Below are 25,672 nucleotides of genomic sequence, written 5' to 3'. Positions count from 1 at the left end.
CTGACAGTCCCACGATGTAAATCCATCTGAAGGGGTTAAATCATTTTACAGCCAGGAGCTGTGCTAATGCACCGCTCCTGTCTGTAAAATGTTGTGAATGAATGGAGTGCAGGGGAATGTCCTGTAGTTACCTTGATTCGCAGTGATGCGCCCCCTGCTGGATGTCCTCATATGAACTCGAGCCTGGGAAAAATTCCCACGCTCGAGTTCACATGAGGACATCCAGCAGAGGGCTCATCACCACGACTCAAGGTAACTACAGGACATTCCCCTGCTTTCCATTCATTCACAACATTTTACAGACAGGAGCGGGTGCATTAGCACAGCTCCTGGCTGTAAAATGATTTAACCCCTTCAGATGGATTTACATCGTGGGACTGACGGAATGACGGAAGGTATGGAATATTGTTGTTTGTTTTTTTTTTTACTTTATTTCAGGTGACAAGGGTCTTCAGGTGGATTACCAGTATAATAAAATATTAAAACACCCTGTGTCTTTATTTCATTAAAATACTTTTAAATAATGTGTGTGTTTTATTAACCCTTTCATACAATTGGATTAATAATGGATAGGTGTCAGAATTGACACCTCTCCTTTATTTATCTGGCTTAATGTCACCTTACAATAGCAAGGTGACATTAACCCTTCATTACCCCATATCCCACCGCTACACGGGAGTGGGAAGAGAGAGGCCAAGTGCCTGAATAGGCGCATCTTCCAGATGTGCCCTTTCTGGGGTGGCTGGGGGTAGATGTTTGTAGCCAGGGGGGCCAATAACCATGGACCCTCTCTAGGCTATTAATATCTGCCCTCAGTCACTGGCTTTACCACTCTGGCGGAGAAAATTGCACGGGAGCCCACGCCAATTTTATTTCCGCGATTTAACCCTTTATTTTACAAGTAGAGTGCCCACATTTTGCACATACACACTACTAACATTAGTAGTGTGGAATATGCAAAAAAAAGGGATATGAGATGGTTTACTGTATGTAAACCATGTCTCATATCCTGTCGGGTTTGGGAAGGAGAAATGAAAAGCCGGCAATTGAATTACCGGCTTTTCAAGAGAACACCGCTGCATATTTCTCGCAAGTCACACTGCTGGTCCGTGTGTAATCCGTATTTTTCTCGCCCCCATAGACTTTCATTGGCGATTGTATTGCGCAATACGGTGACAAACGCAGCATGGTGCGATTTTCTACGGCCGTTGAAGACCGTATAATACGGATCAGTAAAATACGGCTGATAGGAGCTGGGCCATAGAGAATCATTGGGCCGTGTGTAATGCGTATTTTTCAGATGTATTTTCTGCGCTCATACGTCTGTAAAACTCGCTAGTGTGACGCCGGCCTTACTGGCGGTTATTTCTTCAATTGTATTTGCAAATAAAAGACGCAAGTCCAATTGAATGCAGGCGGCAAGCGGCCAGTTTGACAACCAGCTTGGAGAACGGCCAAACGCCACTTCCAGGGGGACAGCAAAATGCCATCCCTGGGAAGACACCTCAGACCACATTAAGTAGCCAGACGATGCCATCATTTGCTGCACCCACGGCAATTGCCCCACCTGACCCCTTAGGTATGCCATTTGGAGTGTTGGGGCAGGAGATCTTCGGTTTCCTGCTCTACCACTAAATCCTACGGTATTGGCACTTGACCGGAAATGTGGGGCACCCAGCCAGAAGTGCACATTTACTTTGTCTTGCAGGCTACCATCTGTCTTGTAGGCCCTAGATTCAGAACTATAATCCTAACACCGTAGCCAAATGCTCCAAACCACCCAACTTGATGGACGGGGGTTAACTTACAGAAGGTATCATCTGCATGGAGTTGGTGTGGTCTCATGATTCTTGGATTCTTTGTACGTTCTCTCATCATACGCGACCTCTGAGGAACGTTTCATCCTTACATGCAGGTGACATCTTGCCTCAGTGCTGTTGCTATCTGATGCCAAGTTGGACGGGTACATTTATCGTTCTTCATGGTCAGACATTGTTTCTGTATAAATATACGTTGCAGCAAAGTCTGACTCATCCTGCAGATACTTGACTTAACTGCAATCTAATGTTAGCCCCCCGCGTAAACCTGAAAGAAATATAGCGGGGGTCTCATGGCCTCATGGACCCTGTCATTTAATATGACTTTCTGTCAGAAGAAAGGTCAAATAAAGGTCAGGTCAGTCATCTCTGAAAGTGTGACACTGGTTTTATCCAGTTTTTTCTGGTATGTTTGGCAGCTATTGTAACGGTTTTCTATTGGCTGTTAGCAGCTTTGCCGCTCTTTTTTTGAATATATAAACACCTGTTTTGTGGTATCTGGTCATTCTGTCAGCGGAAGAAGATAAAGAAGACACATACCCCAGGATGGAGAATCTCCTGCAACAGCTCCTGACTAGAGCCGACGGCGAGGATGGAGCGGACTGGCTGAGGCAGTGCCTGGCTATGAAACCTATCTTAGCGCCTGCCGATGCTGTCCCTCATCCTCCAGAAGATACCCTTCGGTCGCCGTGTCAAGCCTCTCCGGTCCTGCCGACACCCACCGCTTCAGGGAGGCGCAGGAGGCAAAGGACCCCATACTCTCCGAAGTCACTGTCGCCGCCTGCTTCCAGTCGCAGTGTCCAAGAAGGAAGAAGGAAGTCACGGCACCGCCCTCCTCAGAAGTCTCGCAGCCCAGCGCGAGACTTCCACCGCCAGCGTCATGACAGAGCGCCGACCGCCTCATCTGAAGTGGCCGGGATGTCTTCAACACACCGCAGCCGTAAAAGCGCTGCAGTGTCATTGGATTCTACAACAGCGGTGGCTTCTGCAGCTGCGGTCCAGACCACCGGTTCGGGAGGACCCCCTGTCGTCACACTCAGAAGAGGATGAAGAAACGCCGCTTACAGCAGCTTCCCATATGAGCTTGCCCAACATGGAGGGCTCGAGCTCCAGCTGCTGTATGGAGCAGAGAAACGACCAGCATTCATCGAGGGGTGAGACTTTCAATGTTCCTTTGTCTGTTCCACACTCACATTTAAAAGACATCATAAAGAAAAGTGTTAGCTGAAACTTTAAGAGAAGCTATTCCCCCCCCCTTGCTGTCACATCAGCTGTACACAGTGCTGCAATTTCTGACATTTCATCAGCTAACACCGCCCCTGTTAACTCTTTTAAAGAAGCTCTGACATGCGAGCTGTCTCCCTTAGGATTCCATTTAAGCCCTTTTGTTAAAGAGCTTATTTGGAATAATCATTTAGTCGATATTTTTTCTTTACTGCCTAGAAAGGACCAGCTTTCAAAATCCGAAAAGAATGATGAGAAAGCTGATTCAGATGAATTTAACCGCACCAACTTTAAATCTTTCAACAACTGGGTGCAAGCTTTTTCTATTTTTGCTGCAGTTTTGGGTGAAAAATCTCCCCATCTCTGCAACAAGTTATTTCAGCCCCCTTCTAGTTCAAGTAAACGCGGTGTTTGTTTCGCTTTCAACGATTCCTTTTGTAAGTGGAACAACAACTGTAGATTCCGCCATGAATGCTCGTTCTGTGGTAACTCACACCCTATGTCTAAATGTTTTAAGTAACAAGCAGGTCAACAGTCCTCAGGTAAGGAGCCTAATTCAAAAAGCACAGACGCCAGTGATTCTGGCAAACATGTCAGTATGCCTAAGCAAATATCCCGACCAGGGGACCAGTGAGCTGCTTTTTAATGGTTTTTCAGAATGATTTTTTATCCCACAATTTAAAGGGGCGGGCTGTTCTGTTGTTCCTAATTTACCCTCTTTAAAGGCTCACCCTGAGGCAGCTAGGGATAAAATTATTAATGAAATTCAGCTAGGCAGAGTTTCAGGCCCTTTTTTAACCCCGCAGTTTGTTAATTTCCATATATCACCATTGGGTATTGTACCAAAAAAAAAAAAAAAAAGATGAGGGCTCTTTCCGGCTAATTCACCACTTATCATATCCGCTGGGTTCATCCATGAACGATGAAGTGGACAAGGCTTTATGCTCCGTGTCCTATTCATCTTTTGATTCTGCATTAGAAATCCTCAAGAAATTTGGTTTTAATGCTTTAATGTCCAAGTCAGATATTAAGTCTGCTTTTAGACTCCTTCCTGTTCACCCGTGCGGTTTTAATTCTTTAGGTTTTTATTTTGATGACTGCTTTTTTTTATCCAAATGTGTGAGCACTTCGGTGTTCCTATTGCTCACAGAAAAACAGTTGGTCCATCTAGATCTATCGAATTTCTGGGAATCACTCTTGATTATCAAAAAATGGAATCTGACTTCCTGATGAGAAAATTTTTAAACTGCGCATTGCGTTATCAAATTTTTTAGCCAAGAACAAGGTCACTCTTAAGGAAATTAATTCATTGTTAGGTCTATTGCATTTTGCGGTTTGCGTCATTCCTATAGGTCGGGCTTTTTGCAGAAGTTTATAGGATGCCACTTAAGGTGTATCTTCACCTCATTCGCATGTTAGTATCCGTTCTGACCTAAAGGAAGACGCTAGAATTTGGCTCTCCTTTTTGCCAGAGCATAACGGCAGATCTTTGTGGCAGTCATTTTTTGTCTCTGGCGATTCTTTTCCCTTTCTTTTCACAGCGGAAAGCCAGCGTGGCTTCAGTATTTTATTTGACTCCCATTGGATGTGCATCCTGTGGCCAATAAGTTGGGTGTCTAAGAAAGTAACTTCAAACGTAATGGTGTTGGAACTTTTTTCTATTTTTGCAGGAATATTAATTTGGAGATCACTAATGCAGAATTCCAGGATTTTACTCCTTTCCACTAACCAGGCAGTAGTTGTTTTTATTTATTTATTTATTTATTTATTTTTTTCTATCAACACGTTATCTTCTAACAATACTTTTGCTGCCAGAATTTTGAGACAATTGGTTTTACAATGCCTGAAAGCAAAGTTGGGAAAGAGCAAATTTCTTTTCATAACTGACTCTTTACAAAATCGTCAGTGGTCGAATTTTTTCCTGCAGGTTCCCAACGTGGATTCGGAAGGACCCTCTTACCCCTTTCAATTTGGGACATGATTGCACTCTGATACAGTATTTTATAAAAAAAAAAAAAAAAATCGTTATCTAACAGATCATGGGCTGACTATTTGGCTGCATGGCTGAATTGGAACAATTTTTGCAACCTACATTATTTTGACCCAACAGTTTCTAATCCGGTAGCAGCACTAAAGTTTGCTGAATCTATAGCACAAAACGGTTTGTCTTACTATGCAATAGCGAAATGCATAGCAGGAGTTTCATTTTTCCTTAAACTTTCTGGCAGTATTGCTTTAACTAATCTTTTTCCAGTAAAGCAGTTTTTAAAAGGCTTTAGGAAAACCAATTTTATACCTGACTCGAGACGACCTATTTCCCTGTCTTTATTGAAAGAATTGTGCTCCTGTCTCATCCACGTTTGTGTAAATTTTAAGGAAGCCTTATTATTTAGCTCTATTTTTTCTCTGTCCTTTTTTGGAGCACTTCGCGTTGGTGAGGTGGTTTCTGTTAAGAAATCGGAGCCTTCGGGACTCATGATTTCGGATGTCCAGATTCATGAGTAGTTTTTTTTTTTTTTTTAATTTTATTTATAAGAAAATTAAAGACAGATTAATTAGGCAGGGGATCTAGGTTGAAAATTAACGCAATCCATGTCTCTATCATTTGCCCTGTTGATAACACGGCAAATTGGATTAAGGTCAGACCTATGGGACAGGGCCCATTATTCATTCATAGAGATTTTTCTCCTGTTACTGTCTTTCAATTTAATTTTGTCCTAAAGAAATGTTTACGCTTTTTGGGTAAAAAACACCTTAAAATCACATCTCATTCGTTTAGAATCGGAGCAGCTCCGGAGGCCTCTAGGGCCGGGCTTTCCGATTCAGGGATAAAGGAATTGGGAAGATGGAACTCCAAAAGGTTCAAATTATATGTACGACATGATCTGTATGACTATTAATTATTGGTTTTCTTTCAGGTCCGCTAGTCATTTGGATAGTCGGACATTCTTTTATCTTCTGGGCCAGGAAGAGGGCCAGCCAACGATCTTATGCTGAAAATTTATCCTTTAATCCTTCTGATATTCAGGTTTGGTGGCATGGAGTTCGCGGCTTGAAATGGCATTGCCTGGTTGCTGAAGTGAAGAAATGGCTAATTAAATTTCCTTCCCCTGATTTAATTATATTTCATGTAGCTGGGAATGATCTCGGAAAAATCAGAACTCTTGACTTATTATCGGCCATTCGATCCGATATTATTTATCTTAAGCAAATTCTGCCTGATTCAAACTTCGTTTTTTCAAGATTATTCCCAGACTTTTGTGGCACGACAATCAATTTTCTTTTTTAGATAAAATCCGGAGAAGGGTCAATAAATCCATGGAAAAAATTTTTCTTTTAATTTCAGGGTTTTCATTCCGGCATTTGGATTTGGAGGGTTTTTTACCGGGCCTTTATAGGCCTGATTTGGTTCATTTATCGGATATTGGCCTTGATATTTTTAATTTGGACCTACAAACTATCATTGAAAAATGGCTGTGTGGTTTGGGGGGGCCATGTCTCGCTGAGTCATGGCCTTGTGGGAAAATCACCCATGTCTGGGTGGATTGGTTTATTGGAAAAGTTTGGTACTTTGGTTTTATAATTTATGGAGTTTATTTATTGGTGATTAATTAATTTATGTAACCCTAAATAAACTACACGGCCATTTTTATCCACAATTAAAGCGTTTTGTGTTTTTATTGTATGAATGGGTTCTATGAGGCCATGTTAGCCCCCCGCGTAAACCTGAAAGAAATATAGCGGGGGTCTCATGGCCTCATGGACCCTGTCATTTAATATGACTTTCTGTCAGAAGAAAGGTCAAATAAAGGTCAGGTCAGTCATCTCTGAAAGTGTGACACTGGTTTTATCCAGTTTTTTCTGGTATGTTTGGCAGCTATTGTAACGGTTTTCTATTGGCTGTTAGCAGCTTTGCCGCTCTTTTTTTGAATATATAAACACCTGTTTTGTGGTATCTGGTCATTCTGTCAGCGGAAGAAGATAAAGAAGACCCCACCCTCCCTCCCCTGAATTCTTGTAATTTTACTGTCGTGTAGTTTAATTGTGGGAAAATCACCCATGTCTGGGTGGATTGGTTTATTGGAAAAGTTTGGTACTTTGGTTTTATAATTTATGGAGTTTATTTATTGGTGATTAATTAATTTATGTAACCCTAAATAAACTACACGGCCATTTTTATCCACAATTAAAGCGTTTTGTGTTTTTATTGTATGAATGGGTTCTATGAGGCCATGAATATACTGAAGAATATACTGTAGTTTCACAATTCTTTATAACGTAGATATAAAACTAGGAACCAGTGATCAGAATGGTACCATCAAAAGTACTGGGTATTAGTTCCATGGCGGCAAGGTGAATATGATAGACAGTGAAAAATCTCTCCAAAGCTTTGGCCTCTGTACAATTCCTCCCCTGTATAACTTGCTGCCCACTGCCAGTTAAGTGTAATCCATCTCTAGCAGCAGAGACTCCATGACAGATTACAGCAAGTGGGCGAGGGCTTTCAGTTCAAAGCAGGCAAGCCCTTGGACGATGACAGGAGTGTGTGGGAGGGTAATAAGAGTCCCTGCACCTGTAGTGCTGTCAGAATGCTTATGATGGAGAAAAAAAGTTAATGGCTAGTTACAAAGAATGAGTCATGACTCATGACAGTTCCTGGACACATACCGATATGCTCACCAAATTTTTGAAGAATGACGACAGCATGACTCTGCGTTTCTACTATATTAACAGTAAAACATAGGATAAATAGTTTATATTTGGTAAAATCCAGTTACTAGGGTCATGCCATACCGGTCTCATGAAGACGACTCCTATCCATAAGTGCTGTAAGGATATATGGACCTCCCTAAGAGGGGAAATATTACACAGGAAACGTATGGCAAAATGAACTAGCCCCGACCCTCCTTCTGCACCAATGGGGCCAACAGAAGATAATGCTACCTGCATTATTATTCCATGGCACTTTAAATGTGAAAAAGGTATAGATAATAGGAATGAGTACAGTAATCTTGAACAATACAAGTAACTGACTAGTACAGGAGGAGAGAGAGGACACTGCCCCCCACGAAGGATGCGACTTTAGTGCCTCTGAGGTCTATTTCTTGTGGGTTGATCACAAATAACCTATTAGATCTTATTGACGCTACAAGGATAACAGATATAATGACTGGCAGCACGGTGGCTCAGTGGTTAGCACTGCAGGCATGCAATGCCGGGGGTCCTGGGTTCAAATCTAGTGAAAAGCGAGTATACTCGTTGCTCGGGTGGTCTCCCAGTATTGGTGACTGCTCGGAGATTTAGTTTTTGTTGACTCAGCTGCATGATTTATGTCTACTAGCCAGCCTGAGAACATGTGGGGGTTGCCTGTTTGCTAGGGAATCCCCACATGTAATCAAGCTGGCTAGCAGCAGCCGTAAATCATGCAGCTGCGTCAACAAAAACTAAATCTCTGAGCAGTCACAAATACTCGGGAGACCACCTGAGCATGATCTGGAAAACCTAAGCAACGAGTATACTCACTCATCACTATTCAAATCCCAAGGGTAACATCTACAAGGATGTATGTATGTTCTATGCGCGTGGGTTTCCGCTGGGTGCTCTGGTTTTCTCCCACACTCCAAAAAGATAGTCAGAGAATCTAAATTGTGAGCCCCAATGGGGACAGTGATGATAATGTCTGTAAAGCGCTGTGGAATTATTGGTGCTATATGAGTAAAATGAGTAACTAGAAGCAGACGTGCACGTCTTCTATATCGATGGAGGACCTCTGAAAAATATCTCCGATACCCCTAGTAAGATGCCATGATTAATTTTGTCTGAAATGACCAATCCCTTTATTGAAGTTTTGCTTTAGACCTTTGGTAGCTCACCTGTAGTGATGAGCGAGCGTGCTGGGATAAGGAGTTATTGAGGCATGCTCAAGTGCTAACCGAGAGTCTTAGGCGTGCTCGAAAAATGTTTCCTGTTAGGCAATCCCTGCATGTGTTGTGGCTGTCGAACATCCGCAAGACATGCAGGCATGATGACTCGAAAATATTATTCAAGTATGCCAAAGACACTGTTTGCACCAGAGCATGCGCCGATAACTCCTTATCCGAGAACGTTCACTCATCACTATTGAGAACCATTGTTTTAACCCTAGTTCTTCACCCTTTTCTCTTCATGCTCACTTCACTCTAAGCTTTTTGAGTGGAAGGACCCTTTATGTCCAAATGACAACCAATCTTAGCCCATCACGTCTTCGACAGTGAGAAAATGTGCAGATGAAGTTTAGCCCCTTGGTGACTGCAGTCGTACATCGGTGCATGACAAGAGCTCAAAAGCTCCAAACAGTGCAGGTTCCGGATGTGCTACATAGCCAGCATCCAAGAGTAATTGTGATGAGCGCTAGGTCAGATCACAACAGTTTAAAGTCCATTGATCACCCCCTTCCCCCTTGATGCAACACAATCGCAGGAGGCCTACAGAAGGTCTCCTGTTTCAGCCATGGTATTACTCCTATGAAGCCCTTCATGTAGCTAGGCATCATCGGAGACCAGTCATTTGCATTGCTGATCAAGTTATCGAAGGGTCAAGTTCTGTAAGAGGATTAATTAAAAATACATAAAAAATAAATTAAAAACAGATTAAAATTTTTTAATAATACCCTAAAAACAATTTCAAAATCACTTTTTTTAAAATTATTGAAATTAATAAATCAAAACATGTGATAACGCCGTTGGTTTAATTGTCCAACATAATGAAAATTTTACTTTTTTTTTTAACTTTCAAACGTTGGACGTGGAAATGGAAATAAATATTGGAAAGTTGTCACTGCATTTCAAAAAGTGGAATAAAAAGATCAAAAATCAATATAAACACCAAAATGGAAGGAAAAGAAAGCTAGTTTCCAATTTAAAAAAAAAAAAAATTATATATATATATAAAATTTATGCTACTTTCACACATCCGTTTTTTGCCGTCATGCAGCATACGGCAATTTTTTTTTTTTTTTTTTAACGATCCGTTGCAAATTGTAAAAAACTGATGCGACGGATCCGACTAGCATATCCAGAAAATTGGATTAAAAAAAAAATTGGAGCATGCTCCGTTTAAAAAAAAAACCAAAAAACGGAATCCGGCGCTGGAATCCGTCACTTTCCGGATCCGGCACCTTCCGGCTCCCATTCTAGCAAAAAGCCGGAAGCACCGGATCCAGCGCTTCCAGCTTTTTTGCCGGAGACAAAAAAATGTTACTGTGTACGTTTTTTCCAGATACCGGAAACATTTTTGCCAGATCCGGCAAAAAGCGGACAAAACGTAAGGTTATCCGGCGTTAATACAAGTCTATGGGAAAAAAACGGATGCGGCAGCATCTTTAGCCGGATCCAGTTCTTTCAAAATTTGCCAGATTGAGCCTGACGGTGAAAGATGGATGTGTGAAAGTAGCCTTATGTATGTATGTGTACACGAAACCACACTCCTCAACATTGAAATGGCAACACCAAGAAAGAAAAGTTGTGAAATGAAAGAAATGACAGGATGCAAATGGGAAAATGGGAACAATTTTTCGAAAAAAAAAACCCCTTCTAAAAATTTATTGAGCATCTAGTATGAGCTCCACATGCAAAAATCCCCACACTTCCAACCACGGCTACTAGATCCACTGCTGGCAGCTCTTGTGCAATTACTGACTAATAACGTCCCACATGTCTGGAAATGCTGCAGGTAGCACGTTCAGGCCAATGAGTACCAATAGCAACATGCGGGCAGGCATTGCAGTGTTCAACACGGCTCCTGGGACACTTGGAGAAATGGTCGCACCACTGGTTCAATCACCAAATCAATGTAACGCCGAGCTGTTATTGACCTGGAATGAAGATTAGAGGGGTCCGGGTAACGACTGGGCGATACTCACAAAAATGTATATCACAAACCATCCTCATCTCTACAACTAAGCAACAAAATGACTGATTCAAACAGGAAATGTCTAGGGAAGGGTGGACCGGTGGAAGTTCAGGTTCTGGTACTTGACCCAAATGTTTAGGCTTGGTTCAGGTAGCAGAACAGTACCCAAATGCTACTGAAAATAACGGATCTCTCTTCCTCCTGCAAAAAGTCCGTGTTGGGTGTTCAGACCCGAACACTGACTGTCCGCTATGAACGCCGAACATCTCTGTTCGGGTTTGACCATCTCTAGAAATGTGGCCTGAGAAAGTGACGACATTGTTTAAAGCAGGTTTTTGTGTGTTACATTTACTTTGGGGGAACGGGGAAAATTTTTGTAATATTCTGGTCTTAAAAAAAAAAAAAAAAAGAGCAATTTTGCCACTGGCTTTTTTTTTTTTTTTTTTTTTTTAAACACTTACCTCCTGTCCTTTCAGAAAGGATTGTCAGCAGTCTCCATACTGTCAAAAGCAGGATCACAGTGACAGGTAACACTTCTATACACATCTGATCCTACAGTTTCCAGCAATCACTATAGGCGATATCACAGCTCACCTCCTCCCTTCACAATGCTCTTTGCCCTTAGCGCATAACTTGTTTTAATACAAAACATACAAGTCTGTTCATTGTGGCTAATGTTCAAGTGTTTCCTGAAACTGACTTCCTGTAGTCTAAAAATGCTTTAATTGTAAGTGTGAAAATTGGAAGATTTGTATTTTTTTTTTTTTAATACAGCTTGTGATAAGAGAAAAAAAAATCCAAAATAAACAAAAAACAAACAAAACACAAACCACAATAGGACGTTTTTCGAAGATCGCGTCACTTTAAGATATAGTTTAAAATGAGTAACCAGCAAGGCATTTTTCAAAGGTTTTATTTTAATAATTCTTGTATAACCAAGCAGTTCATTTAAGAGAATGCACAGAAAAGTCATTCCAGCAATGTTAGAGTAAGTCATACATTCTCTGCCCACCAAGTCAACAGGGAGCAGTCGAATCAATTGTCGAAATTAACAAAAAAAACATATTTACATAAATATGCATGTGACGCTAAGTGGAGTCTAGATGTCTTCTACTTCTCAGCTTTGTCGATCTCTACAGTCCACAACGGAATTCAGAGCATACATCATACTGATATGGAAGAGGGTGAGCAGACGTGAAATCTGATGCATGCAAAAAAAAATAAAAAAATAAAAATAAAAACTAAAACGAAATAAAAAATAACCAAAAAATGAACAAAAATAAAATCGTTAATTAAAAAGGGTCAACTAAACATTTGGGAAGTTTCTTAAAAAAAGGCACTTGGAGAATAGGGATCGAATTCTATGGACACAAAGCGTACAATGCACTTTTTGTTTTAGAAAAAAAAAAAAAAACCTTCAAAAACTTAATACGAAAAAAAGACCAAGCTCACAGCTTTTGTGTACAAATATATTACAAAAGAAGGTAAAAGCAGGTTAAAATGAAAAATAAAAGGAGTGTATATATATTTTTTACAGCTGTGTACAAAAAAAAAAAAAAAAAGGGAGTGTAAAAGAAAGGAAAATAAAAATATAAAGCGGCGCCTAGGTAAAAATGTCAATTGGTGTAAAAGCAGCAATGCATAGCCTTTTCCGATAATGTCTACATCGCCTCTGTAAAATGCAGATATACAGTAAACATTGTGATACTATTGGTTTCAAAACTACAACTTGTCGTAATCACGTGTTCCCGTCACGGAGAGATTAGTGGTCAGAACCTAGGAAGAAACGGTTAAGTTCCTAAAGTTCGGTACAAAAAAAAAGAAAGGCTGGGGTACTGCTACACTTCACTATTCACTTCTTAACTAAGTGTAAAAGATTCCATAAAAGCCATCCTGTGTCTCTTCTGAGCATAGCCTTCATCATAGAACATCAGGTCCAATTTCGCTGAGAGACCCTTACCCACCCACTCCCCTACAAAGTAAGCATTCCCGAAAGAAAGAAAAAATTATTTGGCAATTATCTACTCCATTTTTGTAACCCAGTAACTTATTTCATATTGAAGGCCAGAAGAGGACGCTCTTCTCGTTTCTGCCAAGGGCTTTTTTTATTCTCTCCTTGGTCGTCAGATCCATCGTCATGAAGGGAGTACTCGTGGTCAGGGCTGTTTAATGGCACTGGTGAGGAGTCTGCAGTTCGTTTTAAAGTTTCTTCCTGAAGGCTGGGTAGTTGGCCACAGCTCTTTTTTGCTGGTGCCTCAATGAAAGGTCTATTATCCTCAGGGCTACACACAGCTGTTCCACATTCGCTACCACTTTGGTCCATATCATCTAGATAAACAAGCTGCGTGTAAGCCGTGCCGTCAGACATCTTCTGCTCCTGTTGCTGGTGCTCCTGTAATGTTGGGTGCTGCGAAGAAAGATGATGTTGCCGCAATGAAAATTTTTCACCTCTTCCTTTTCGACCAGGTTTTGGTTCGTTCATGTCAACGCCAGAATCTAAACTTGCATCATTGCTCCCGTTCTTCCCTGCTCTTTGGAGATCAACGTATGAATGTCTAACATGTGCATTCGACCGGCCATCTAAAGAAACAAACCAGGCACGGGGATGGGGCATGGGTCTTCCTCCACCCAGCTCCATCAACGCTTTCTCGGTTAGCAGCTGCACTTCGCCGTTAATCTGAGCGATCGTTGCATCGTTCAAAGAAGCCGGAATCGACACAGATTCAGACATCACAGTGTTTTGCCCGCTCCATTCCATGCTTTCTCCATCTTGTAGATGTTGCTGCGACATCGCTTGAGAATTTAATTGGGAGGCTTGTACCTGCTGCGGATGTGGAGCGTGAGATTTGGAAAGCTCGGCTTGAAGACGTTCGAGTTCATACGGTTGTTCGGCAGACACGATGAGATGTTCTCCTGGTAGCTTCATGTAGTGCGCGGGAATAACCAGAGTGGGCAAAACATTTCTATAAACACCATCATTCACCTGATCGACAGAATTGTAACATATAAGTTGACCTGGACGTGGGAAAGAGGTTGGTCTTTCAAGGTGGTCCACAGACCTTGACATCATACATTCATTCGACCGTCGGTCTATGGCCTGCTCTAGTTCAGGAGCAGAAGGCACGGGGTGACTTTGTTCCTGAAGGTTTGGCTTACTTCCTGCCATAACATGGTTTACAGATTGATCTTTGTTTTCAAATAAAGGCTGACAGATCACAGAGCTGTAACTCCGACGATACTCGTCTTTCATGGGAGACACAAAGCCATCCGAGATGTCCGCTGACTTTCTTGATTTCAATATGAACTGATCCAATGACTTATTATACACATGTCTCAATGTCCCGCTTGGAGTCAAGTTATCCAACGATAGTCGGCTCTTCTCATCTTGATGAGAAAGCAGCTCTTCTCTTGAGCTGAAGTCCCGTGAGGTATTATACGAAGGCTTTAACATCGGAGTGTGCATATCGACCTCTCCGCTGGAGGACATCATCTCCATGTGGATGGGGCTGATTAGGTTGATGTGAGACATTGATGTGGCTTGATCTTTCTTGGAAGAATCCAAAGCAGATGTGAGCGGCAACTTCCGGTGATGACGCGGCTTCAAACATTTCCTCCTAAGAACATAAAAAAAGATTACATAAAGGCCAAGAAATGATGAAAGAAACATACATGTAAAGAACATATACAGGTGTGCAAGTCGTGCCATATCCAAGACTTCAAACGTAAAAATAAAAAAGCCACAGGTTATGGTAAGGAGTGGTGATCATGTTAGACACGTTTCTCCTACCTGTTGTCTGGCTTGAACCTGTCCCCTACACATAGGATGTCCTATGTTGGCTGCAGAGGTATGGAGTGAGCTCAGGAGATGAGCCAGCTCCACACCAGGCAGGTGCCAATGTGCTATACAACCAGCACCTGTCAAAAACAGCAGACACTGCAGCGAGTACCAATCCCTGCAGTTTTGCCATTTAAATTGAGCGATTGTGTGGCGCAAACATTTTGCATCATTCTGTCACAGCGGTTAATGGGGGACTGCGAAGGGTCGATGGCATCGTCATGGCAGCTATTGAAGGCCTCCCCCCCGCTGCTGATGGGCTTCTTGGGAGACGTCTAAAACAGTAAAAATAGTAAGGTATAAAACGTAACTTAATAATCAGGGCTAGATGTGGACCTTCCTGGTCAGGGCGAGAGTTGGGGTCATAGGTCATGTTAGCCCTGTGTAGGGTTTTATAGGTTTAGGTTTATAAAAGTGTTTCGGACCACTGTCTTCATCTCTGAAAATGCTTCTATATAGCGCCGTCTGTACCCATCTGCTGTCCAATCCACTATAGCCTTGGATTTTAGGTACATGGGAGTTTTCCTTGCATCTCTGCCATTTTCTCTCCTTACACAATTATGTCTCTTTTCTCGATAATTTTTTTTGGCTATAGTGGATTATTGATTTATCCAGTGTTAGTGTATAGAAAATCCAATTCAGCTTTCACAATGTCTTGTTGACGCTGTGATAATAAGGATTATATGTCACTATAGTGTCCGATAGACACAGTATGTATATACCTGTAGTTACACTTATAACCTGAACGCCCATTTTGATACACTGATTACTTGTTTAATTGGCTTTGTGCAGCAACAATTTTTTTCTTTATCTTAAACGTTAAAAAGTAACATTTTACACCGCACTATTTTTGCTGTTTTACCTGATTATCTGTGAGATTTGTTGGGTAGGTTTTGCACCTCTACTCATTTTGCTGATCTATATGCTTCCTAGGAGACCAGTAACTTTATTATTTTCTGCATTGCTGTAGCATGTGCACGGTACAAGCGGACTAAAAGACTATAAGAGTAAAAAAAATTATATATATATATATATATATATATATATATATATATATATATATATACATACACACACACATACATACACAGACACACTAGATGGTGGCCCGATTCTAACGCATCGGGTATTCTAGAATATGTATGTATATAGCAGCCACATAGTATATAGCACAGGCCACGTAGTATATAGGAGCCATGTAGTATATAGCAGACAAATACGATGTGGCCTGTGCTATATATTATGTGACTACAATATGTATGTATATATGTATATAGCAGAGTACCCGATGCGTTAATACAGGCCACGCAATATAGAACAGTGGCCACGCGGTATATAACACAGCCCACGTAGTATACAGCAGTGTGGGCACCATATCCCTGTTAAAAAAAATAAATAATAATAATAATTAAAATAAAAATTAGTTATATACTCACCCGCAGGGATCCAGTGACGCTCTGGAGATGCGCGCGCAGCTGCCGCCATCTTCTGTTCCCAGGATGCATTGCAAAATTACCCAGATGACTTACTGGTCTCGCGAGGCCGCTAAGTCTTCTGGGTAATTTTGCAATGCATCTCTGGGAACGGAAGCTGGCGGCAGCCGTGCACGCCTCGACGGAAGGTGAGAATAGCAGGTTTTTTTGTTTGGTATTGCCATAACTGTATTCATTTTTTGCTGAACAACAAACACTGTAAAAACAATGGCGGAAAATTATTTTTCACTGTTTCCAGTATATTATATGCTAAAATGATTGGAGTCATTTAAAGTCCACAAAAAACAAGCCCATGATGGAAAAAAAATAGGGGAGGAAATGATGTATATATGCGCCAAAATGAAAATTGGCTGTGGTGGGTCATTGTTAAAACTGTTGAAGGTAGAAGAAGTGTCTAGAATTCATCCTAAATATGGCACATGCAATGTAAGTCGCGTAGAGGTAGTGTAAAACGCAGAGGATTTTCAGTAAGTCATTCTGCAGCGGAAAATGCACTGCATGTAAGCAACATGGCTGAGTTCAGTTTTTGCAATTTTACAGTCTAAACTTCATACACAAGCGTAGGAGCATATAATGGCGGCACTTGTATCACAGAGCTGCTCACTTACCTACAATAGTAAAGCAGGAGGCAGAAGAGAACCAGGAGAATGAACACAATCCCTCCTAATATTGCCAGGAGGAACAATGTGTGGTAGCTCGAGATATCTTGTGTAACCACAGGATCTGAAAACCAAAAGGGAACACAGATGACATTTTTCAAAGGATTTTCCTACAAAACAGTCAGCATAATACATTTATTATAGCTGGAGCCCCCCCATGAACAGAATGGAGGTCTCAGACTCCCTTTTCCTGTTCACTGACTAGCCACTATGGATTATATTAAGCCGTAATTTAAAAGTTTATTCCCAATGTCACAAATTACTCTTAATAGTGGACACATTTATTCCTTTCTGCCAATAGAAGTCATTTTTAAATTTGCCCTGTTTTGCGCATATCAGTCCCTAAAAAGATGCCTCCTTACAGGCTCTATTTTCCCACACAATTGCCATTGAAACCGTCCTATAGTAGTTTCAAGGTCCCTGATCAATCATGCACAATGCATGGTCTTCTCAGTTGGCATCCTGGCAGCATAGCTGGCTGCAAATGCTGCTCTATTGATGCATATGGCAGAAGATAATCCTTTATCAGATGCATATGGCAGAAGATAATCCTTTATCATATGCATCAGCAGAGCAGCATTTGCCATTTCACTTCACTGATTTGTCAGCAGCAGGCAACAAACAAAGCTCAGCTCCGAGTAGTATTTACAAGTTACATTTTAGAGGGTTGCAGAACAGTTGAGCTCCGCTAGAAACCTGATAATAATAATAATATTATTATTATTATTATTATTATTATTATTATTATTATTATTATTATTATTAATGTAAAACCGCACTGCAGCTGTACTGATGTAGATGGCAATAGATAACATTGACTTGGCCAGGCATGTACAGGTACAAGAGCAGAAAGTGCACAGAAACCTATGGTAAATTCTAGGATGCCAACTTAGAGGTGGGTCTAGTCAGGACCACGCACGCACGCACGCACACACGAGGGGTCTGCAGCACTGAAGATAAGCAAGTGCTGCTTGGAAATATAGTTTGAAGGTACGAGAAAGTCTGTACATTAACAAGAAGTATACATTTACTGTACTTTGTGAAAAATAGTGTGATTGTGGGAATAACCCTTTAAAAAAAGTCCAGTTTATTTTTAAAATGTGACTACTTTTTACATTGTTTGATCACATATACATTATTATTATTATTATTATAATTATTATATACTGCAATGCTTTAGTTTTGCAGTATACAGTTAAATTTTTTTTTATTTTATTTTATTTATTTTTTTTAAATCACTCTTGCATATTAAAGCCACAGCTGACATAGCTGACAGGACTTCTCCGCCAGGATTCTACCACAATCTCGGATAGCAGCATATACGGGGTAAACGGCAGAGAAGGGGGCTCTGATCGCTGCAGTTAGAGGCCGGTGCTGGCTGTGTTACACAGCCCCCTCCATACAACAATGACACGCATGCATACGTTGCAGTAGATTAAAGGGTTAATTGGCTGAACAGGCACAGAGCGAGACCCGCATGGGTGCAGCACGATTGTCTATTGTAAGGCTAGGCCATTTATTTGAAAGAACAAGATCTCTTTTAATAAGAATGATAGGTGTACTTCTATATTACTAGACTTCTTACCTGGGTTTGAAGGAGACATGGCTGCAACCCAGTATCCCATCTGCGGAGCAATGTAGGTCCAGGTCAGCTGGTGTCCTTCCTGTTGGATGATCCCGATACTACTTTTTACCCACGTTCCTGTCAATGACAAATATGGAAGTACTAATAATTCTAGCAAAATGAAGGATTGGTCACATTTTATGCATGGGTAACAATTTTGTGCTACGAAATAACCACAATAAGAATATTGCAGTCCCCTACCGCAACAAAAATCAAATACCCAAGATGACCACTAGGTGGAGCTGTTGGGTCAAAAACTTGGAACATACCCTATAATACAAAGCAAAGGGTCCTACCACAGGACAAAACAATGGACAGCAAGACAACCATGCTCCCAAAAATATATGATCTCCCAAATCAGTATATCTAGGAGTTTGCAATATAGGAGACGTTTTCTAGTCTGGACTTCGCATTTTTAACAAGATCCTATAAGGCGGAGCTCGGACTAGCGTATTTTCGGTCTGTGTGTATGATGAACAGCACACGAACCAATGTATGGCAATAGCATGTTTCATTTACACCCATGTAGGCAAAAGAAAAAAAAACTCACTGCATGCTCAAGTCAAGTTTGATTTACGGACAAAGCTCAAGTGTGAATGACCCCTCTTTTGGCCATCGAAAAATAAAAATATTATGTGTTGCTGTATCCATAAAAGTCCGATATATAAAAATATAACATTGCTTAACCTATAAAAAGGTAAAAAAGAAAAAAAAATCAACACCAGAATTTACATTATTTGAGGGCTGCACCACCCTCATTAGTAATTCAATAGTAAGTTATCAAAATGCAAACTGGAACCAATAAAGAGTACAACACGCAAAAAACGGACATCGCTTTTATTGATTTTTTTTTTTTTAACAAAAAGTTCAGATTTTTCCTAAGCCTCTTTATTTCTTTCATTTTTCATTGAAAAACTCCCGCAAAAAAACAAGTCCTCGTACGGTTATGTTATGGTTATGACTCTTGGAAGAAAGGAAGGAAAAAAAACAAAAGTACAAAACAAAATGGTTAGCATTCATTAGGTGTTAAGTCTATAAATATGGTAGCATCACACAAAAGATGTAGGCGGCATATATGGACACTAACAGTAAGAGAATCAGGGTTGTCCATAGCAACCAATCAGAGATCAGCTTTCATATTTTAAACGGCTCTGAAAAAATAAAAGCTGAACTCTGATTGGTTGCTATAGGCAACCAAGACAGTTTTAGGCCTTCATTTGTGTTTGCTATTGACTAATGTTGCACGGTTCTGTTGAGCATTATTCTAACGAATATGGTGCAATCCTTATTACCAAAATTGGACCGATAAGCTCCTGGGCCCCAATGCTAAATAGGGCCCCTTCATATACCATAGCTCACCTATGTCTCTGCCCCACAGAAGGCCTCGGGCCTGTCTTTTCCTGACTGGCTTTTTAACAGATGCTTAATCCGCTCCATTAATGAGGGCATCTTTGTGCTGGTCAGAGCCACTTAACCTACTTGTGCTTGGCAGGGAACGTTGTATACATGATTTAATGGCTACGTAGATGACAGGGCCGGATAAACAACAGGGAATATGGCAGCCAGTGAAGCAAGGCATCACAGGGCTTTTCTCTGTCTGCCTCTCGTTTTCGGCACCTCCTCCATCAGATCTACTGGATAACATAACGGGAAAGCAAATTGCTAAAAAAGGAACTGAAAAATTGAGCAAATGATGGTCCAATGACCCAAAATATGTGATAACTCAGCACCACTTGGGTCCAAGTGATGTCAGATCAAACCAAACAGAAACAGCTGCCTACGGGAACAGAGACAACAAAAAAAAACAGAAAAAAAAAAAAACCACACACACAACAACACACAATGTCTGTAGGAGACATTTTAATTTGTCCCACTTTATAAAACCCTGTTTCAGTCCATCATTGTCATCTTTGACATAGTGCAGTGCCAACTTCCTCAATGAGCAATAGATGAGGGTATAAGAAGCCCCCAGTAATTGGGAATATTTAATCATCCTTAATGTGTTAAATGCTCGCTTACAAGACATGACAACTGCTCCTTTTAACCATCCCCGGGTACCATCTGACATCCCGGCATTGTCATGTTAATATTCATTCATGTGTCAGATGAGACAAGAATTTGCAAATAACCTGCAAATCCTAGCAGGAAAAGAAAGAAAAAAAAAAAAAAAACGGATGTGAAATATTTGCATTTTGTACATTGTTAGCCGTACGCCAGATGTTCATTTTTCATTTAAAAAAAAAAAAAAATCTTGTTTTTTTTCCTCTCTTTTCTTTGAGATCTCAGAACCGTAAAAGACTTTGTAGTGCAAATGGGAGAAGGAATCAGCTAAAATCCGGCTTTCCACCACCAAGACATTTGTGTGATGAGGGCTGATGAATATTTAATTGGAATTGATATTTTATTCCCTACAAAATGCTTAACAACAAAAATCTGCCCATTACTCCAGTTTTACCACTGAATCAGCAAAATACAGACACAACGAGGTTCAAATGAAATATTAACCTTTTAATATCAAAAGCTACATTTTGGGCAAAATTCCATTTTATTTTCACATCGGAGTGGTTGAAATTTCATGTAAAATTTATATAACATTTTAGATTTTTTTTATATATCAATTTTTGCAGAATGGTATAAGCACCTTTAGGATACTTTTTTTTTTTTTTTTAAGGCAAAATGAAAAAAAAAACAAAAAAAAAAAACCCACCCATTAAGATAAAGGAGTAACAATTTTGTCTTTTTAATTTAAATTATCCTCTAAGCATTGTAACATTCTGAATTTTTGTTATGTACTTCCTTGACTTATTTTGCTTCCTTTTCTCTCAAACACTATGCTGCAGTGATGTCGGAATGCACACTTCAAGCTCCTTTAGAAGCTGCTCTCAACTGCTGTAAGGCAAAGATCTATACAATATATTAAAACAATCAGAGAATGGGAAGTACCTTGTCTGAGTATAAGGGAGGAAGTAGAGATACTCAGGCAGGGAAAGCCCACTATACAGTTTGAACATAATATATTGATCTTTCTGAGCAGAAGTTAAATGTAGCTTCTAAAAGGAGTACAAAAGCAGCGTACAGTGTTTGGGAGAGAAGAAAGTAATAGTTACGCCGATGTCTTGCACAGATAGTAAGTGCCACCCTACTCACCATTTGTACTGCTTTGCTCCTCCCAGTGTTTGAGCTGCCGATTCCTGCAGCGATTAGCTTCCCTGACCTATCCCCTTGCCAGCAGGTGGTATATTAAGCAGGTCTTCCCTCCACACTTTACCTGAGTTTAGCTTCTGTTGCAGGTTGTAACTTGTACTCTGGCAAGGTGTTTTGCTCCTTTTATCCTGTTACCAACTTGGCTGGTCTTCCCGTTCTGTCAGATCTCTCCACTCCTGACCCCGGCTACATATCTTGAATCTGTGCTGCCTGCCCAGACTTCGGACCACTTGACTATGCTTCAGTCTTTGCCCTCCGCATTCTTGCCTTGACCCACTGGTCTGCTGCTCCAGATCCGGGGACTGCCCTGGAGTGTCACCTAGTGATCACCTACGGCCCAAATCTACCCTCACCATCAGAGGCTCTAGAGAAAAATGGGTAGTCCCTTATTCACGCCCCTCCAGGGTACGCCCGGCCAGTGGGTCCACACCCACCAGAGTCACAGTAATCAGATTACAAAAATTCATGATCTCACTTAAAATGACTGAACATTTTATTACAACCATATCATGAAATTATTATAAATAATGGTGACATACAACTCAACTTAATAAATAATAAAAAAAGAATAGATTATATCTGCTTAATTAATATTTTAATTAACATAAGGGTAAGGTTTCCTTGTGACACCGTGAACTGTTCACAGATCAGCCAAATGGGTAGTCTGTTCAGGCGAATATCGGCGGCTCTGTCACATTTGACGGCAAAGCGCAAGTTTAAGCAAATGAGAAGTCAACGAGGTCGCTGGGCCGCTCTTTATGATGGATTTTGTTTCAAATGTGAACATAGCCTTTTACGTGTCAACTTGCATATATGTCGTATATCAGAACTCGTCTATATGCCACGTAAGGCCAAATTCAGACGTCTCTATATCATGGTTCTAGGATGGACTGTGATTTCCAGACAGACCATTGGTCTTTGGTCAGCCAGACATACTTTCATGAGGCTGTTGAGTTCGGTCAGGAGACCCTCTATCACAGTCCTACATTTAGATGTCTGTATAGCATTGTCCAAGTACGGTCTAAAAAGATATAGATGAGAGAGAAGAGGTGTCCTCTCTTCAGGAACCCCCTACATAGACCAGGATGGAGTTCCTTAGGGACTTTATGTCTATTAAAGGGCCATCTTTCGGGAAGCCAGCATTCGGAAATAGTAACACATTTATTACGATGACGTTATGTATCTGGATATTTCCCGTTGTGTATTTACTCATAGTAACAAGACAACCTTTATTCTTTCCATCGGCAAATAAAACAGCGATTCGAAACCGACAACTTTACCATCCCTCTTGTTTTTGTGCACCCCTCCACCGTGTATTTCACATGGTGACAGACAATAGGGCAAAGGCTAATGTACCCGCATGGTTAATTACAGTACTTGTCATTTTGCATTCACTTGCACCCTGGGTACACACTACCCAAGTCTCAGTTTATACCGTAACCCCATGTCAAGTAATTATCCAGAAGGTTGACAAGCAGTCACGTCTTGTAAAAGGGCTAAATGGATGTAAGAAGCAGAAGACATGGGTTGAAAAGATCCTGATGAGGAGGGAACCTGATGTCATCTACAAAGAGCATATCTTCAGCTGAAAATGACCAATGCAGAGCAAAGAAGGCCAAGAAAAAAAATGTTCAACGATATAGGCCATTAAAGGGTTCTCCAACACCCTCTACCTACATACCGTTATTAAGAAGTGCTGATGACGTTGCATCGGCAGGAGCTTGCTGGGAGGAATAAATCGGCAGGTATTGTGCACCCTTTCTACTGTATTCTAAATAAATAGGCGAGGTGCACAACTCATGGCTTTCAGCACCACCACTGTGCATTGGAGAACCCCTTTAAAACAATCCTTTGGCCATGTCCACACAATGGATTTGTCATAGGTAAATTCAAGTTTTTGCTGCGTGTTGGTCAGGGTATCTATATTTCGGCTTTGTCCCACTGTAATTTAAAGAAGATAATCAGAAGCTTTTTTGGTCAGAATTATAGGCAACTGAATGAGATGTAAAATGTTAAATACCTCATTCACACACACCGCTGGCGGAGAAGTGGCACTCTTTCCACCCTATACTCAATGAGTATGTGTACCACAGCTGACAAAGGTTTATACGTAAAAACAGTACCCACAGTCAAGTCCCCCATAAGTCAGAATGCTATGATGACCAGTGACCTATACAGTGATAGCTGCTCATCTAGAGAAAAAAGTCAGAGTGCCCCCGCAGGATTAGTCAGTCACTGCACATCACCGCTAGACACATTCACACTCCATCAAGTGATATGTGAATGTCAAGCACCCTGCCACTCATTGTAATCTAATGATTTTGTATCAATGGCAGGTTGATATGATTGACAGAATTAACAAATCATCATTTTAATCAACTCATACATAAAAGGCCTTTGACAGACTGGGAATGCCCTGACCAAACCTGCAGCCCCAACTTATATAGCAGCAAATGTGACATCTGTTCTCTGTTTTAATGAGCTGAGTGGGTGGGAATTGAGGTAATGCAGAGGATTAACATATTGGCAAAATGAGCACTGACAGCCGAAGAACAAAATCTGCAAAAATACTGAAGGGTCCTAATGATGTGTGATAAATATAAAGTGTAAGAAAAACAGCACTCCGACTACATTAAGGGTGGATGCCGATGCAGATTTGGACAAAAACCCCTTTTAAAAACACCCTTAAGGAGGCAGTGGGAGAAAAAAAAAAATCACAACTGCACAACAAATTCTGGAAAAAAAAAAACAAACAACTATCTATACATATACAATATATATATATATATATATATATATATATATATATATATATATATATATATATATATATATATATATATATATATATATATATATATATATATATATATATATACATATATACATACATACATACATACATACATACATACATACATACACACACACACACACACACGTACCTCATACCTCCCACACCTGGATGGGAGGTATGAGTCACCGAGGTGGCTAGCCTCAGTGGTGCAAGTACCAGAAATGAGGTTCCAGCAACAGTAGGTTGCCGAGAAGCTTTTAACTTAATCGGATTTTAGGTACCGGTTTTAGGAGCGATCAGAAGAGATTGGGTGGGAATGGTCGCTCCCAAATCTCCAGTCCAGGCTTTGCAGGTGCTTTATAAAAAGGTAGCTGAGCAGACTGAGCAGTCTATGTGTAGGAGGAGAAAAGGATCTTTCTGTGCTAGTCAATCTCTACCAATGGGAGAGAGAGTGGACTTTATTCTAAACAGGTGAGCCCATATCTGCTATGTGAACTGTTTTGTTTATTCTGTCACACCTTTGTGCCCAGCAAAGGCTGCTTTTATTTCTCAGCAGTGATCGTTTATTGACTTTAAATAAGCTGCTCACTGTTTGGACACGAACTGGATCCCTGTGTGTACTCTACCGGCTGCAAAAGAGTGGGAATCCCTACAGCATATATAGTTTAGATTTCTAGGCTTAATGTCCATAAAGAGATACGATACGTTAGATCAAAAAAAGATAAGCAACTACTCCAACTACTTGCCATTTCGGAATAAAGATATTAGCTGCCCGTGAACAAGTCCAAAGAGTTTCAGAGCTCTGCCAGGGAATGACTGATGGAGTATCATTTAACCAAATAGGAGCAGAATAATATTTTTGTCCTACTGTGATCAAGGCAGAGGGGGGAGGCTCCTGCTGCAGCTAGTTGTTTTAGAGCCACACATGGGACAATAAGGTGAAGGAAAAAGGGGACATGGCCGAGCTTCTGGGACCAATAAAACATGACCCTCAAATTATATCTGCAACACATTCTCTAGAATTGTGATATCAATAAAACAGAATACACTGCAACACCTTCAATTCTTAATCAATGCAATTTTTATTAAAGTCTTAGTAAAGAAACCTAAAACTTATTTAAAACTTTCC

At 40.7% G+C, this 25,672-nt stretch overlaps 1 protein-coding gene across 1 annotated transcript in view; it reads right to left on the bottom strand.

The window, feature by feature from the left end:
* Positions 1–11,828: 11,828 nt before the first annotated feature.
* The window catches only part of FAM171A1 (family with sequence similarity 171 member A1), a 92,779-nt gene continuing 78,935 nt past the window's right edge, over positions 11,829–25,672 (bottom strand). The window contains exons 6-8 of the mRNA XM_077268246.1: positions 18,504–18,620; positions 16,868–16,982; positions 11,829–14,545 (exon numbers count right to left, since the gene is read on the bottom strand). Coding sequence (XP_077124361.1) covers positions 12,979–14,545; positions 16,868–16,982; positions 18,504–18,620 — 1,799 coding nt within the window. The 3' untranslated portion in view covers positions 11,829–12,978. The remainder of the gene's footprint in view (positions 14,546–16,867; positions 16,983–18,503; positions 18,621–25,672) is intronic.

The sequence above is a fragment of the Ranitomeya variabilis genome, chromosome 6, assembly GCF_051348905.1.
Source record: "Ranitomeya variabilis isolate aRanVar5 chromosome 6, aRanVar5.hap1, whole genome shotgun sequence".
Taxonomy (NCBI): Eukaryota; Metazoa; Chordata; class Amphibia; order Anura; family Dendrobatidae; genus Ranitomeya; species Ranitomeya variabilis.
This window is presented reverse-complemented; position numbering and strand designations above follow the sequence as displayed.